Source organism: Pelecanus crispus, chromosome 1 (assembly GCF_030463565.1).
Source record: "Pelecanus crispus isolate bPelCri1 chromosome 1, bPelCri1.pri, whole genome shotgun sequence".
Lineage (NCBI taxonomy): Eukaryota > Metazoa > Chordata > Aves > Pelecaniformes > Pelecanidae > Pelecanus > Pelecanus crispus.
The window spans coordinates 59750645-59768542 of NC_134643.1; the positions used below are offsets into that span (position 1 = coordinate 59750645).

The window sequence follows — 17898 nt, forward strand, 5'->3', positions numbered from 1 at the left end:
AATTTTTCCTGTCCCACCTCCATTCCTTTTTAAGTATATCTCATTTCCATGCATAACCAAAGTAGAAAAGTTTAAACCTGCCCTTTCCCTCAATGTTCCCATATTTCCAGTATATCTTACTAGTGCATGATTCCATGGGTTTGTGTTTGAGTGGTGGTGATTATACCTACTCTGATTAACAGGAAAAGACAAGTTGCGGTAGGGCATATAACCATTGCTGTTGTTGCCATCATATTGAAAGGGGTTACCCCTCTTATGCTACAGGATAAATCAGTTAATTAGACTTTAAGTTGGCCTGTCATAATCCTAAGGTGATTACATCAGTTTGGGTAAGTACAGATATTTGTGCTCCTGTATCTATTAGGAATTTAGTTGGCTTTTGGTGAGGACCTACAGAAAGCATAGTGTAAGGGCCATCATCGCTTATCCATTGATGAATATTGATTTCATCAATATTCAGCAGCAGGTGGCCCAGGTGTGGGCAGAGACTGCCTGATGCCAAGTCACTGCATTTGTGACCAAGGTAAAAGTACAACAGGGCTTACCCTGGGGTCTCAGAGTGGCCCGCGGGGCTGCACCACCACACTCAGGCAATCTGGTATTATTGCAAGATGACTGTGATCTCTCACAGGATCATGAGGAGGCTAAACTGTTCATTGCAGATAAGCCAGAAACTTTGAAAAAACACAAAGGGCAATATCTGGATTGTCTTCCATGCCAAATCTGTGAAGGCCATTGAGAAGGCTATTGAGTTACTTGAAGTCTTTCAACACATTGGACTGGAAGCTGGAAAAGGGCACTGGCGTTTATTTGTTCCTAGGTTTGAGGGTTCATTTTCATCAGATAGTTGCACACTCTTTCAGTTACCTGTAGCTTTGGTATTCATTACTATTTGCCCATTTAACAGACTTCGGTGATCCTCAGAGATTGCTGCCAGGAAAAGTAATCATCCGATTTCAGGTTTTTGAAAAGCTGAATAGCCTGCATTTTTGATACATCCTTTTCCTTGCCAGTGATGGATTCATCATCAGATACAGGCTTCCCAGCTGTTGTCTTGCCTTCAGAAGGTTTCTTGACTTGGTGGTCTTCCTGACTAGCATCCATCTTCACACTGGATTTTAGGCTGTGGAAGCAATAGTCACCAACCTGGCAAAGGAAAACTGGCTCAGTGCTGTCAGGGTTTAACACCACCAAGTTACCCTCTGACGAAGGCTGCTTTCCAGGAGGATCGTTTCCCTTCTGTGAGACAGGCAAAGAAATCTTTGTGGGTTCTGAATGTCCATGGAGACCTATAGGGACAGTAAGATAGTCTCCAAGAGTATCCAGGTGCAATTCAGGAGAAGAGGTTGGTGCTTGACCTGAAACCGGCACTGCGACACCAGTTTTCCCAGGAGAAAAGTCATGGCGAGGGTGGTCACTGGGGGACTGGGGCTCCTGCGAGTCACAAGGTAACTCCCCAGCAGTGACAAGTGGCGGATGGGTGGAGTTGCTGGCTGGTGGCAGTAACAGGCTCTCTGTGGTGATGTACTCCAAGGGGCGCTGCTGAGGAGACGTGATACAGCTAAGAGCCTTTGGAGATTTCTGCTCTTCTCTTCTGTCGTTTGTGCCTTTCCCACAGGCTGGTGGAGCCGGTGAGACTTCTTTGTCATTGTCGAGGTGCTGCATCGTTTCCTTCTGATCTGGGAGCTGGAAGGGCTGTGGAGGAGCTGCTCCCGGCTGTTCTTGCTTCTGTGGAGCCTGGGGACAGTCTTCCTTTGGCAGGGTCACATACTGAAGGGAAACTGATTTCTCACGGACTCCCACTGGGTCCACTGCCAAGGTCGGATGCATATCAGGCTGGGAGGACATCACTGGGCTGTACAAGTATGGACCATTGAAAGCAAAGCAAGGGATTGCTGTCTGGGAAGCAATACTTGCACCAGCACCGTTTCTCCTTGAAACAGGAAAGGAATGACCAGCAATCTGACTTGAGCAGAGAGCTGGGGCATTCTCTGGCTCATTTAAAGCATGGTATGAGTTCTGTAGGTCCAGTGTAACACGGGAAACCTCTGCCTTTTTAGCCTGCCCTTCAGGGGACTCTGCCAAAGTCTTCGTCTGCCTGAATGTGGGAAAGTTAAAAGTTGCTCATGAGAGATATTATTGTGGTAAACATTAAATACAAAACAAGCTTAGCTGAAAATGCACATAGCTACACATAGGGTTAGAAAAAATTTTCTTGGAGAAGCAGGCTAACCCAGAGAGCAAAAAATTGTATCCCTTCCTCAAAAGCAACTTGTACAGGCTTTTTTGTGATGGAACTTTTGCTTATATCCTGCCATGAGTTAGGGAGCTCTTTGAGACTATCAGCCACAATGTCACTGTAATGTGCTGTTCACTCACCTGTCCACAACTTGAAGGAAGCTCGCCTGCTCCATTTTCTCTGAAAGGTTGCATTTGTTGAAGTCCAGCTGACTGCTTGTTGGCCAGTCTCCTAAATGTACTTTCTGAAAATGAAACAGCAGACATGACAAAAGAGCAGTGTCTCACTGGCAGTGGAATCAAGAACCATACATGGACAAAGAAAACAAATAGGAGAGCCTACAGCATCTGGCAAGGAGATGGTTACTTCAAAATCATATTGCCTTACCACTGACCTAACTACAAGTACTCAGTGAGCCAACTAGGCAAGGTGCCCTCCTAGGCCTGTTATTTGTGAATAGAGAAGGACTCGTGGGAGATGTGATGGTAGGTGCCTGTCTTGGCCACAGGCATCACAAAATGGTTGAGTTTAAAATTTTCTGAGTAATAAGGAAAAAGGGCAGCAGAGTTGCTACCCTGGATTTCAAGAGAGCAAACTTTAAGCTATTCAGGGAGCTACTTAGCAGTGTCCCCTGGGAATCTGCTCTTGAGGGCTTGGAAGTCCATGCGTGCTGGTCAGTTTTTAAGAGCCACCTTTTAAAAGCACAGGAGCAGGCAATTCCTGTGTGTCGTAAGCCAAGCAAGCGGGGCAGATGACCAGCTTGGCTGAACAAGGAACTCCTCCTGGAGCTCAAGACAAAAAATAAATTGTATGATCTCCAGAAGCAAGGTCAGGCTTTGCAGGAAGATTACACAGCCATGGCTTGTATATGCAGGGAGAAGACATGGAAGGCCAAAGCTCAGTTAGAGTTGAAGCTGCCCAATGTTGTATCAGACAAAAAGGAGGGCTTTTTTTAAGTACATTGGTAGCAAGAGGAGGTCTAAAGAAAACATTAGAGCAGTATTTGTTGATGATAGTCACCTGACTAATAGGGATGAAGAAAAAGCAGAGGCATTCAAAGCAGAGGCGTTTTTTGCCTCAGTCTTTAATCCTGCTGATAGACCTTGGGCTGCCCAGTCCTCGGAGTCAGAGGACCATGAGCACGGGAACAGTGACTTTCCATTTGTGCACACTGAAATTGTAAGGGACCAGCTGTATCAGCTGAATGTCCATAAGTCCATGGGGCTTGATGGGATTCATCCCAGAGTACTGAAGGAACTAGAGGATGTTACAGCAGGACCCCTCTTGATCACCTGCCAAAGGTCTTGGGAGTCTGAGGAGGTCCCTGCTGCCTGGAAGCTAGTCAGTGCTATTCCAATTTACAAGAAGGGCATGAGGGAGGACCCAGGAAACTACATCCCTGTTAGTCTAACCTCAGTTCCTGGCAAAATTATGGAGAGGATCATACTGGGTGCTATTGAAAGGCATTTAAAGAACAATGCAATCATCAGGCACAGCCAACACAGGTTCACAAAGGGAAAGTCATAGAATCATAGAATCATAGAATGCTTTGGGTTGGAAGGGACCTTTAGAGATCATCTAGCCCTAACCCCCTGCAGTGAGCAGGGACATCTTTACCTAGATCAGGTTGCTCAAGTCCTGTTTAAGTAATTTGATATCCTTCTATGACAAGGTCACCTGCCTAGTGGATGAAGGGAAGGCAGTGGATGTAGGTTTTTTTTATTTTGATAAGGCTTTTGATATTGTCCCTCACAGCATCCTTCTGGACAAGTCATCCAGCTGTGAGATGAGCAGGTACACAGTGTGCTCTGTGAAGAACTGGCTGAAGGGCAGAGCTCCAAGGGTTGTAGTGAATGGGGCTACATCTGGCTGGTGACCAGTCACCAGTGGTGAACCTCAGTGCTCAGTTCTAGGGCTGGTTCAATATTTTTATCAATGATCAGGAGTTGAAGGCACCATTAGCAAGTTTGCAGACAATATCAAACTCGGAGGTGCTGTTGACTCTCTGGAGGGACAGAAGGCCTTGCAGAGGAATCTAGATAGATTGGAGCACTGGGCAATCATCAATTAAATGAAACCTAACAGTCTAAATGCTGGATTCTGCACCTGGGGCAGAGTAACACTGGGCACAAGTATAATCTGGGAGAGGAGTGGCTGGAGAGCAGCCCTGCAGAAAGGGATCTGGGGGTGCTGGTTGACAGCAGGCTCAGTATGAGTTAGCGGTGTGCCCAGGCAGCCAAGAGGGAAAAACCGCACCCTGGGGTGCACCAAATACAGCATAACCAGCAGGTCAAAAGAGGCGATTATCCCTCTGTATTCAGCAATGGTGTGGCCTCACCTTGAGTACTGTGTGCAGTTCTGGGCCCCAAATTTAAGAAGGATTTTAAGGTACTCAAATGCACCCAGAGGAGGGCAACAATGCTGCTGAAAGGGCTGGAAGGCACGTCCTATAAGGAGCAGCTAAGGACTTTGAGTTTATCTAGTTTGGAGAAAAAGAGGCTGAGGGGCGACCTCATTGCTCTCTACAGCTTCCTGAGGAGGGGAAGTGGAGAGGGAGTTGCTGATCTCTTCTCCTGGGTATCCAGTGATAGGATGTGTGGGAATGGTTCAAAGCTGCACCAGCGGAGGTTTAGGCTGGACATTAGGAAGCATTCCTTTACTGAGAGCATGGTCAAACACTGGAACAGGCTTCCTAGAGAGGTGGTCGATGCCCCATCCCTGTCAGTGTTTAAAAGGCATTTGGACAATGCCCTTAATAATACACTTTACCTTTTGGTCAGCCCTGAAGTGGTCAGGCAGTTGGACTAGATGATCATTGTAGGTCCCTTTCAACTGAACTCAGCTGAACTGAACTGTTCTGTTCTATTCTATTCCAGCTTTACATAGCATAAGGGACAGGAGAGCTTGAAGAGCTTGAAGAGCTCACAGAGATGTTGCAGGTTCCTACCACAATAAGCATCAAAGCTACTGCTTTGTGCAGTGTCTGCTCTTTTCCAGCACCATATGGGGACACTCTGGGCAGTATTTAACCTATAGAAGTATCATGACAGTCCTTCTGTACCAGCTGACATGAGAAACAGAATTACTGGGATGTTTACAAAACTTAGGATAAGGTAGTCCAGTGCAGGGATGGAATCTTTCAAAACCAGGAAAATAAGGCAGTGAGCACTTGTGGATGGAGAAACAGGTAGGAGGTAGGAGACAAAGCTATTCAGGTACAAGAGTGGGAAAAAGGTTCCAGTTTTTGCTGCAGAGAGCAGGCAAAAGAAACTCACATGAGGCTTTAGTATAAGCATAACCAGTTTGTCTTCTGGCACGAGAGAGTCTGTGCTTAGTCTTTGCCATCTATTTGAAAATGATATATTCAACCAGGTCATTACGGTGAAAGTCCATCTTACAGCAACGTAACAAATGTGCGATGGTTAACAAACATGTTCACCTCCTTCACTCGCACACAAGTGTAGATACTGTAAGTGCTCATTCGCCTCACACAAAGGCCATGTTGTAAATTATACTCATTGGATTGCCCTGTATCTATACTTACTGTAACCTATCCCTTATGAACATAGAATAGAATCAACTGTTACAGAAGAATATGTCTGTGTGTGTGTGTGTGTTGGGGTGGGCACATCATTGAATCACCTATTCTTGCAAGACTGGAAAACTCTTACCACCAAAATGCCTATACCATCCTTTCCAGATGGGTTGGGGTTTTTTGGAAGGGAGGAAGAAGGGAGGGAGGTTCTACTTACACACCTTTGACCAAATGCTGTCTAAGTGTGTTCCTCAATTTCCAATAAAGAATGCTTGTCCTGGTAACAGACAGGCATGTGATAACATTTATTCCAGAAAATCCAGCTCCTTAAAATAAAAGTTTCTTTAATAGGGTTACCACCCCATTCTAAAAAGCTCTGCATTAGTGTTGATTCCTATCTGGAGATGAATGAAAGCACCAGCTGATGAAGTTTGCTAACGACACTAGATTATTTCAGTCAGTTAAAATGTTAAGGTGCTGAAAATGTTCTAGCTTGACTTCAAATCACAGTGATGCTGACAAGCACAACACAAAGAATTCTGCTAGTATGAAGATAAGATCACAGTTATGTTGAACATGACCAGGACTTCTCCGAAAAATAAGGCATAGACTAATGAAGATATCTGTTCATTGTGGACTAGGAGACAAGAAGAGCTCTTAAGACTATTGGAGGTCCTGAAAAAGAGAGAGAAATAATGAACCCTTCAAGGTACAGTTCCCTCTTACCCCCAGGTAGCTCTGGATCAGGAGACTCTTGCTGGGGTTCGGAATCTTTTCCTCCCACCTTTGCTTCTTCCTGCAACAACACCACAGACTTTTCAAGATTTGCTTCTCAACGTGGTTGCAACCAGGAAAGACTGCACCCTGTACACTATGCTGCTTTGCACAGCGAGGCACCACCAAGGCCCCGGCACGCCACCACCCAACTCTCACCCTTGCACAGACATGCACAAGGCTGCCCATTGCACACCAACGCTCATCTCCACATAGACCTCTCCCTCATGGGGGACAAGAAGTGCCTCAGCCTTTATGCCACCCACGTGGCCAACACGCTGCTAAATCTCCTAGTCACAATGCAAGCCTACCTGAGGAAATACTTATAGCTGCAATAAGCAACTATTAGCAAAGTGATGATGAGAGCTGGGAATATTGCTGGCAGAACCACTGGTGACAGAGCTGAAACAGAGAAAAGAGAAATAGGTAACTACCTGCAGAGTGGCTGCTTCCCATAACAGGTTTTCCACTCTGGTCACTCTTCATGCAAGCGGATCAGGGAAATGTAGCTGGCATGTCACGGGATAGGATCATGAGGCCTTCAGACTGCTGGGTTACCCTCCAAAGTGGGACAGACCAAACGTGGCCTGAGCAGCTTACTGATCAAAGGAGCTCATTCTTTCTTTTACTGATTCTTTTTTATTTTTTACTGACACCGGAGTAAAATAATTATGCTGATAAGAAGATGGTTAGGTACCTTACTCCACCATGAGCAACAGGCAAGCCTTCAGGCTTCTTAGGTCTGCCTTATTCAGTACAGTCCTGAAGAGATGGGGTCTCAGAGATTTTCTAAGAGTGAGCTTCCTCTGCCAATGGCCATAACTGATCATCAACAACACACCAATTTCTTCCTGAGTACACTCATCAAACTCTGCCCACGGTCTTACCACTACGAGCTTCCTCAGAACAAATCATCTACGATCATATTAGTTTGGGCACAAGACCATATCGATAGTGGACATTCTGCCTCTAAGTCCAGAAACACCAAAAAACATGTCAAGGTTCCTATCTCCAGGAGACTCTACTGCGTGCTTTATGCAACCCTAGAGTCACTCTGCAAATACAAAAGACTAATGGCTTATATTCTGCCTTCTTGCAGTCTCAGGCTCTTCAGTCACTGAGAGCGGAATGCACTACTGGAATCAGGAAACAAGGAGGATCTTCTGGGCAGGATCTTTGCTTAGTTCTCCATGTGGAAAACTTTATAGTTTGATGTACTCACCTTGTGAAGGGAAGTAGGAAAGAGCTTAAAAGGTGATCCCTGCTCACCTCCTTCATTAGCATTGCAGCTGGACTGCAAGGATGCAGGCAGGACAGCTACCTTGTTAAGCGACCGCAGCTAGCTCCTGGCTGGACTGAACTTCAACCCCAGCTTGGAGAATGTATTTTTCTATAGAGGCATTTCAGCCATTAACAGTCCACAAAATCTTACAGAACTAGCCTACATGAAAAGTACCATGTCCAGTCTTCCAGGTGAACTCCTCACTCCATTCACTCCAAGGCCCCTCATATTCCAGAGGCGTATTCACCCTTGCACGCATTTTCCCCCTGTATTCTGTAGATGGTGCCAGCATCTGCAGGGTGAAGATGAAGGGAGGTTCATCATTGCTGATATTTAGCTTCCGGAGAGTCTGGGGAGAAGAAAGAAGCACAAACGACAGAATTGAGAGGAACGGTCTTTCCCATTTGCCCAGCAAAGAGGAATCCAGGACTCTGGCACTTTCTGAGACTTACCTCTTTATCCTGGTTGGTTTTCCAGTACTTGACTTGGTATCTCTGTTTTATGAAACCATATGCCAAAGTGTGTTTTATCCACCTCAGTTCATACTCTTGGTTCTCTGTCACTGTTACTGACACATTTGCAGGTGGCTGCACCTTAACTGGAACACATGGAATGTCTCAGAGTACTTATCAACATACCAGTCCAGCACTCCCTTTCACCACTGTGAACAGCTTTCAGAGACTGAAAACAATGTTGGTTTATGCAATGTAAGAAGTCTCAGCTTTTTAACACTTCTTAATTCCCTGCATCTTCATTTTCTAGTCAAATACAATAAAACAGTAGAGTCAAATACAATAAAACACTAAACACAGTAAATAACGGAAAATCCATATCCATCAATACTGACAGCACTCCCTGTGTACAGAAAAGCAATATTTGAAACATCTGTACTGGTCCACCACATTTCCAGAGATTTTCAGCTCTCTTAGAGCTACTATCTGATATTTGGTATCAAATATCCCTGATCGCTGCTTGGGGACTGGCTGGGTGTTGGTTGGTGGGCAGTGAGCGGTTGCATCACTTGGGGTTTTTTTATCCTGGGTTTTATTTCTCTCTCTCTCGTTGTTCTCCTTTTCATTATAATTTTTATTACTAGTAGTATTATTATTATTTAATTTCAATTATTAAACAGGAGGTCTCCCAGCTTTAGTCTGTGAAAAGCAGCACCAGTACCTCCAGATACATGCAGGCAGAGGTGATCCACCTGGCGCACCTCACTCAGCAGAGGACTCCTACTGCATCCAGTGCTCCAGGGGCCACTGCACAAACCCCCTGCAAGAGCTCCACTGGCTTCTTGAGAAACCACATAGTGACACACTCCCCTCAAACACCTCTCACCACAGCTCCCTCTCACCTGGGACACTCACAGAGAAGCCAGCAGGGTGGCAATCAATCACTGAGAAGCTCTGCGTCACAACCAGAATTTCTGCACAGCACTTTCCCCGCGCTGCCACCAAGGAACTCCATACCTACAAGCCACCGCTCCCAGACCTCTGACCTGACACAGTGTACACTTCCTTTCTTCATCAGTCTCAGTTTCTTCCTCTGCCCACACACTTTTCCTCCACCACCGCTGTCCTCAGCCCCACTTGCCCAGACAGGCACCTCTCTGAGAAACAACCAGGAGAAGCAAGAAATGACACAGCAACTCACTGTTCTTGTGGGCTTCAATCCGTTTCTCCTCCATCTTGGCCCGGACAGACACATGGTACTGGCTTTGACTGCTGGGCTTGCGAACAGGGATGTCACAGCTCTGCACCACATACGGGATGTGGGGCAAAGCCTTCTCGTGCACAGGAGAGCACTCCTCTTCTCTGAGGGGAGAAAAAGAGGTTGTGCTGAGATCAGGGGGAACGGGATAGAGCAGAAGCTCCATGGGAGAGGTGCAGGCACACTGCCATGGGCAGAGCACCTACGCTGATGCCGGAGTGTCCTTGAAGAACAAGCCAAAGAGGACAGAGGTGATGATCGCTTTCTTCACTTCCCAGCTGCATGTCAGACGATCTGCACCATTGAAGAGGCAGCGAAGGTTCCTGGGCTGAAGGCCACCTTCAGAGAAGATGAGAGCAAGCTAAGTGACACGAAAGGTCTGGCTTCTCAGCCAGTGCTTCCACCCCCGCACAGCCCCGCTCCGTCCCACGCTACCTTCAGGGGTCTCCCACGACACCTCCGTGCTCCACTCGCTGTACTGCCCAGGGAAGCCACTGGCCTGCTCTGGTCTGGCTCGCACACGGGCAACGTAGGTGCTCCCCGGGACAAGGTCCTCACGGCTGAGATGGCAACGTGTGGTGTTTGAGAGCAAGAGCGAGGCAGCTTTCTGTTGTTGGGGGAAAGGAAGGAGAGTGGAGAAGGAGGAAATTGGGGAGTGGGGGATATGCACACTTACAAATTAAAAAAAAAAAAAGTGCATCCTCCTGGAAGGGGAAGCCACTGCAAATGTATTTTGCCATTTTCCCACATGAACCCACAGGTTCCTGTTGGAACATGCTTTAATTCCACTTGGGAGGGATTCTGGGCAAAATCAATTCCAATTCAAAACCAAGTGCAGTGCTTTCTTCAGTGAAGAACAGATCTTTGCATTCTGTTCAGGACAAATGGTATTTCACTGGGCAAACAGGAAGAGAGCCCCTTCCACCCAACCTGAAACTACATTTGTTGCATCTCCTCCTAGTGCCTGAGAACAGAAAGGCCAGTTGTTTGCACAACATTTGGCACAGGCTCTCAACCGCCCAAAAGGGTGCTGCCCAAACCAGGGCAGCCTGGCTCCTCCGCTCTTACCTCCCAGGACTCCCACTCCCGCTTGTAAGTGACTTCATACTCCAGTGCATTGCCCAGCCCTTGGCTTCCCTCAGCTGCTTTCCAGGTCAGCAAGAAACCTCCTGATCTCGTCAAGCTGACTGAGAAGTTTTGAGGTGGGAGGGTCTGAACTGTAAGGTGAAGGTACAACCCATGAGAGGAGATAGGACAGGGACATGAAGAGGGGAAGAAAACGCCTAGGTAAGTTTCTCCATTTCCAGAGTCTCTTATCCCTGCTGCACCAAGAAGCTGCTGCTTCAATCACCCTTCCAGGTCCAGCTTCTCCCAGAAACTTGCCCTCTCCCCTCCCTGCCCCATCCTCTCAGTGTGGAACTCTTTGGCAATTTTCATAATGGAAGGGCAATTCACGTCCTGACTGAATGGCAAATACATTCTCAAAGATCCCTACTATTCATTGGAAAATGAGAATTTGGTATTTAATCCTTACCATTTTGGAAAAGATCCACATTTAGTTCTGCTTGAAGCATCTTGTTAGGTTTGAAGCTGTAAATATCATCTACCCCTATTCCAAAATACTCTGCAGTGTTGTGACAAACCCAGTGCACATAGGAGTCTGGAGCCTCATGTGAGTCATTTTCTGCCTGGTGTTTGCAAAGCATCTCCTTGTTCTCCCTGTGTATAGAGAAAATGACCTATAAAGATCTGATTTGGTGACCTATAGTTAATGCAAAATTAAATGCCTGAAACCAATTCCATCTCATGCTGTTGTTGTAATTTACTCGGGCCCTTCTATCCTCTTCTCACTGTACTTGTGAGTCCTGTTTTGCATCAGCTAATAGGACAAATATTTTTAACACAAGGAATTTTGTCAAACGCCTTCCCATTTCAAAGTTGTGCAGCAGAAAGTTGTATTTTGGTACCAGTCTATTTTTGATAGCTTTTAGCCTAACTCTATGTAATCTCATAGGTTTTTATATGAGGAAGAGTATGGTGAAAAATAATGTAATGGAAATGCACCTTTTACTCAGAGTGAAAGGCCGTAAAGTTTCTGATGATCCTTAGCTTCTTGAAGACATGCATTCTGCAGTCCCAGAAAGACACTTAAAAAAAAAAAAATTCTCCAACCAGAAGGTACTTCTGTATCCTTGGTAGTTCTGTTCTGTCAAGGGACCTTACGTACTCATTAAAGATTTCATCCAGAATGTTAATCATCCTTTTGATGATTAGATAGCCTTTCTCCAGGCCAAGGAGCATCATGAAAATTAGAAACAATATTTTAAACTAGACAGGAGAGGATAAGCTTTGTGTGCTTGCAGTAGCCTGAGAAGCTGGAGAGCTGTGTTGCTTCTCTTTGTACCCTCTGGAATTTTGTTTGTGTTTATGGCTTCATGCCCAGTATATTACATTGTTCCAGTTCAGATGAGAAATATTAAGCTGTGAGTATCTAAGGCCAAATACTGTCTTCCAGGATAGGATGGAGTCTCCTAGCCAACTATATGTCAGCAAGCATTATTCAGCACTATTGCTATTTTTGAAAGTCGGGTATTAGCAAGGAAACCAGGGATGTTCCTGAAGTATGGGTGGGACTGACCATCCATGTGTGAACCCTTAAACAAAAGGGTCAGCCCAAGGGCTGTGAAGACCTGAAGATGGTTCTCTCTACTCACCAGCATTACCTTACAGTTTGGGATTTAGTCAACTGTTCTTCACCTATGAGCTGACCTTGTTTAATCATTGGCCATTTTGATTTCAGCTGTGTGACTGCCCACACCTAACACCTGCTTGTCTGATTAGTTCACTGCAGTCATGTTTCCTGTGTGATCCACACACTCCATCATGTAACAACGTTCCAGAGAACCCTCCAAAGGTCCAAGTAATTTTATATCCTCTTTTCCCAGAAGCATTAGCTTTAAGGTCCTGTTCCAAAGACCTTCCACTGATTTCTGCTGCTTTTAGGTCTATTCATTCTCTCTTCTTTACAACAAAATCAAGAGTTCTTTTTCCTTTCCTTCCTGTATCTCCAGACTCTAATTCATTTTCTTCTCAGCTTTCCATCTTTGTCTTCCTCCCTCCCTTGACTATTCCTCCCTCTCTGTCCTTTTTTGTCCTCACGATTGATCCAGTCTAGTGATTCAGTTCCCTTTTCATAAGGAAACAGATGTAACAGAGAGATACTGTCGTAAACAGACCAGTATCTCTGGGAGGAAACGTGATAGCACAGACGAACTTACCAATCTTCTCTATCCCACAAACACACAGTCTATACATGTTGCTCAGAAGTGATCAAAACCATACTCTCAGAGACGCTCCTAAACGGGCAAAATAACAGGGGGAGTGTCTCCTCCCTTTCACGTTTATAAACCACACTCAGGCTCACACTTGTTCTGACTCCATCTTCTCCACCCCATTAATAGCAACACATATGCCCCATCTTATTTCATACCTATGATCCCACAACAAAATTATGGGAAAATAATTGAAAAGCTGATAAAAATAACTCCACTAGCACACCCTATTCATTTGTCCCTTCCTAGAAGAGGCCTCAGAAGCAGGCACAGCTTTTATTTTAACCTAATGACAGAAAGAGGTGGCCATGCTTTCTGAAAACCTGACTGCTTGTCCCTGGGATTCCAAATTGTGGCCAAGTTCCCTTTGGACTTTTATCCAGCACAGCACATTTCAGGTACTTACGTTATCATATCAGCCCTTTGGTAAAGAATCATACCAACGAGGGCATGAGCCTCTGAATGCTCCATCCATGTGCAGGTCAGCTGCGAGTTGTAGTCGTTGTAGCAACTCAAGCTCTTCATAGGGATAGTCTCTGAGAAAAGAATTCAGGCCAAAAAGATGCAGTGATTACAAATGTAAATAGTGCGAGGTAGCAGGAGGTACAGTGCTTCTGCCAGCAGAATGGGGAAGGCGCTAATAACCGTGCTGTCCTCACGGCACCAGAAAATGGCTCTTGGCGAAAATACGTACAGAGTTATGGCCACTCTGCACATCTCCACAATACGCAGGTGTCCAAACCAAGCTACAAGTCACAACAATGAGGTGAGAACTCTGTGCTGCACTATCAGGATATGACCTTCAGATGACAGAGATGTCAGCATGCAAACATGAGTGTGCTCTCGCAAATAGTTTTTCTTGATGAGCACTACTATCAGCTTGATTGAGGGGCTTTTTACAGGCAAAAAACATCAGAGAAGTATGATGGCGTCTTAGCTAGCAGGCATAAGAGCGACCTTACTTTGATCTTCTACTGAAAACCAGTGTGTCCTGGTTTTGGTTGGGATAGAGTTAATTTTCTTCCTAGTAGCTGGCATAGTGCTGTGTTTTGGGTTTAGTATGAGAATAATGCTGATAACACACTGATGTTGTAGCTGTGGCTAAGTAGTGCTTACACTAGTCAAGGACCTTTTCAGCTTCCCATGCTCTGCCAGGTGCACAAGAAGCTGGGAGGTGGCACAGCCAAGATAGTTGATCCAAATGCACCAAAGGGATATTCCATGCCGTGTGACGTCATGCTCAGATTATAAAGTAGGGAGAGTTGGCTGAGGGGCAGTGATTGCTGCTCAGGGACTGGCTGGGTGTCAGTCGGTGGGTGGTGAACAGTTGGATCACGTGTTTTCTTTTTCCTGGGTTTTATTTCTCTCTCTCCCGTTGTTCTCCTTTGCATTACAATTTTTGTTACTATTATTCTTCTTATTATTTTATTTCAATTATTAAACTGTTCTTATCTCAAGCCACGAGTTTTCTTACTTTTGCCCTTCCGATTCTCTCCCCCATCCCAGCAGGAGGGGAGGGTGAGCGAGTGTGGTGCTTGGTTGCCGACAGGGGCTAAACCACGACACAGTGCAAAGTTCGTTCTATGGCATTCCTTGCATAACCAGAAAATGGAGCATCCTACCTAGAAAGGGATGGTCTGAATGTAGAGCTAAGGCTCAGAATGCCAAGAGATAATACGATTAATACGTATTACGGATTACGGATTACGTAATACGATTTCCCTCAGAGATCTCAAAGGGAGATGTCCTGCAATTGACAGTGGACCAGGCAGCATAACTCCCCCAGCTATGTGGACATCAGGCATTGGCATCTGTCTTGGAAAAGGTAGATGTCCATGAGGCATACCTTCTCACAACACTTTTATGCTGATATGTTATAGGATGGGTACAGGCTTAGTGTTAAGCAGACATGGTGCACTGGGTGATCCAAGGACATACTTCCCATTCCCAGTTCTGCTAAATCAAATTAGAAGGAAGGGAAGGGAAGGGAAGGGAAGGGAAGGGAAGGGAAGGGAAGGGAAGGGAAGGGAAGGGAAGGGAAGGGAAGGGAAGGGAAGGGAAGGGAAGGGAAGGGAAGGGAAGGGAAGGGAAGGGAAGGGAAGGGAAGGGAAGGGAAGGGAAGGGAAGGGAAGGGAAGGGAAGGGAAGGGAAGGGAAGGGAAGGGAAGGGAAGGGAAGGGAAGGGAAGGGAAGGGAAGGGAAGGGAAGGGAAGGGAAGGGAAGGGAGGGGGAAGGAGAGGAGAGGAGAGGAGAGGAGAGGAGAGGAGAGGAGAGGAGAGGAGAGGAGAGGAGAGGAGAGGAGAGGAGAGGAGAGGAGAGGAGAGGAGAGGAGAGGAGAGGAGAGGAGAGAGGAGAGGAGAGGAGAGGAAAAAGAAAGCAGGAAGACAAGAAAGAAAGTAAGAGAGCAAGAAATCAAGGAAGAGAAGAGAAGAGAGAAGAGAAGAGAAGAGAAGAGAAGAGAAGAGAAGAGAAGAGAAGAGAAGAGAAGAGAAGAGAAGAGAAGAGAAGAAGAGAAGAGAAGAGAAGAGAAGAGAAGAGAAGAGAAGAGAAGAGAAGAGAAGAGAAGAGGAAGAGAAGAGAAGAGAAGAGAAGAGAAGAGAAGAGGAAAAAGAAAGCAGGAAGACAAGAAAGAAAGTAAGAAAGCAAGAAATCACTCAATCAATCAAGCAAGCAAGAAAGCTCTCATTGCATCAGAAGAGGAAAGACATTAAACTCGGAAACGCAAGCAATGGATATGGCAGATGGTCTCTATCTGTCAGCAAATCCACAAGAAGAAAATCAGGTCATCTCGGTGTTGCTGTTGGTAGCATCGCCCCCCCACACACACACACGTCTTGTGTCCACTTGTCTCTACTCCTGGACATTACCATCTGAATCACACAGCCCTTCATTTTCCTATGTTTTCACTAACTATCAGGGTCTATTCTTCCTTCCTATTCACTCAGTTAAGCAGTCCGCTTGTTGATCTCATTCATTTGTCCAGTGCTTCACCTGTCCATACCACCAACCTACAACTGACTTGTCTGCACATGCAGCTGCTACACACTGGTTTTGATGAGGATGTCTGTTGTCCTGCAGCATAGAAGATGGTGGCAGAAGGAAGCAGAAAAGCAAGCAGAAATGAGGAAGAGCATTAGCTGAAAAGAGGAGACAGATACAGAAAGAAAGGCAATAATGGAAGGGTAAAAGAGACTATAAATTAAAAACTCACCTCGAAAGGCTTGGACACTGAAGACCAAATACAGATTCGTCAGAAGGATGAAAATCTCTTTCATGATCATACTGTCCTTTGCGTGCAGGTTTGATCCTAAATCAGAAGATACTTGTTTTCACTGCCCACTGGCCACTCTCTCGCTCTGCTTATTGTGGAGCTTCTTGTTTTAATTTCTCATAAAGAGAAGTAAAACTGAATCAGGGAACTTCTTTAGGCTTCGTGTTGGAGTGACGTTCAGGAGGAACTTCTACCAAGTGTTTATTGTAGGACAAAATCGAGGTCTTCCATGGTGTAAGCTTGCAATATGAGCAAAGAATGAAGAAGTAAATGCACATTTCCAAGGAAGTGCAGGGATCCTTTCAGCTGAGTAGCAACAAGAAACAATCCTAATCTGTGAAGAGAACTCAGCCTTCAAATTCATTCATCCTTCTGCTCTTCATGCTCAAAGCCTTCCTAATGAACCGCAATGGTGTTCCTTTTTTTACCTTTCCTTAAAAGTATGATCCCCAACCACATAGGTCCTGGGAGCTATAGGCATTGAATTGCCATATTCATTCACTTTCAGATTTCTCTTCAAAAATTGATAGTTTTCCAGCTGCTTCCCAAACAAGTTGCAAATTGAACAAAATAATACCAAGGAAACTGTTTCTCTCTCTCTTTTTTTTTTTTTTTTTTTCTTTTTTTTGGTGATTGTTGAGACTGAGAGTAGATTGTGTGGTTCAGAGACCACGGACCGCATTGTTCGATGCTGGAATTCAAGTGCTTTTGGCCATCGCTCATTGCTCTCGCAAAACTATAATAAACTCACCTACTCAAGTATGTTACAGAGCTGAAGCTCTTTTCTACTTTAGGGGAGCATGGAAAAAACTCCTTTTAAATTCCTATTGACTTTCAGATTCCTGAATGCCACTTCCTTACACCAGAAAGAGCTGGCTGAGCCCTTGAATAATCATTACAGCTGAGGAATCCCTTACTGCCTCACAAGCCCTTGTATGAGAGCAGACTCTCTGCCATTTTTCTTTCCCCAGAGAAGAAGCAGTTCCCTTACCTGGATCCAGAGCTGTCTGTGAGGCAGATGATTCAACCCGACGGGTGACTCTCCCTGTCCAGCCTCCCCCCACACTATCAGAATCCTCTGATGCAGAAACCAGCAAAACCACACTTCCCCAGAAGTGGAGACAAAAGGTATAGACTGACCACAGGATTGTCTTGCCGAGTAAGTCTTCAAAATAACTGCTATATCTTCTATGCACCTTAAATGCCACTTTCAAAGCAGCAGACCACACCCTTTCAAGGAAGGTCTGTGTAATTGCCTGTAAAATAGGAAGTCTGTACTTCCTATTCTAGCCCCCAAAGCACGCACTTAGATGGGACTGTTTAACTGGGAAGGGAGGGGAAGGAAGTTTCTCATCGTCAATCAGCATGTTAACAATTACCCAGATCGTGGGACTAATGTATTTTCAGAAAAAGAGGATTAAATGAGGCAGAGGTGAGAAAGACTAAGAAAGAATTCTCTGGTTTTTACTCCAGTGCTGGTTCTTGCTTTACTCTAGGCTGGACAATCTTCAAGGCAGCGATCATTCTGTACTTTATGTTTATTTGTACATATATATATTGGGGGCCACAGGGAGAGAGAACTGCCCTTATCTCTGTAACCTTTAATTTGAGTAATATTTTTAAAAGTAAGTTTTACCAATTTCAACAGCAATTAATAATAAATTATAAGTATTATAGCACATAGAGGAAACAAAACAAAACTGGCGAGAAGAGTTGATCTGAAGTTATCCTACATCCAAGGCAGGCACACTGTTTT

General features: G+C 45.3%; 1 protein-coding gene across 1 annotated transcript; it reads right to left on the reverse strand.

Moving 5' to 3' along the window:
• Positions 1 to 751: 751 nt before the first annotated feature.
• Positions 752 to 17174, reverse strand: LOC142594440 (cytokine receptor common subunit beta-like). Its single transcript, XM_075717290.1, has 14 exons — positions 17134 to 17174; positions 16083 to 16381; positions 13279 to 13408; positions 11075 to 11259; positions 10609 to 10757; positions 9976 to 10147; positions 9747 to 9879; positions 9484 to 9644; positions 8283 to 8428; positions 8005 to 8179; positions 6860 to 6950; positions 6501 to 6570; positions 2380 to 2483; positions 752 to 2098 (listed from the first exon to the last, which is right to left on the reverse strand). Exons 2-14 carry the CDS (start codon positions 16150 to 16152, stop codon positions 901 to 903), a joined length of 2784 nt encoding a protein of 927 aa, XP_075573405.1. The 5' UTR covers positions 16153 to 16381; positions 17134 to 17174; the 3' UTR covers positions 752 to 900.
• Between the last annotated feature and the right edge of the window lie 724 nt (positions 17175 to 17898).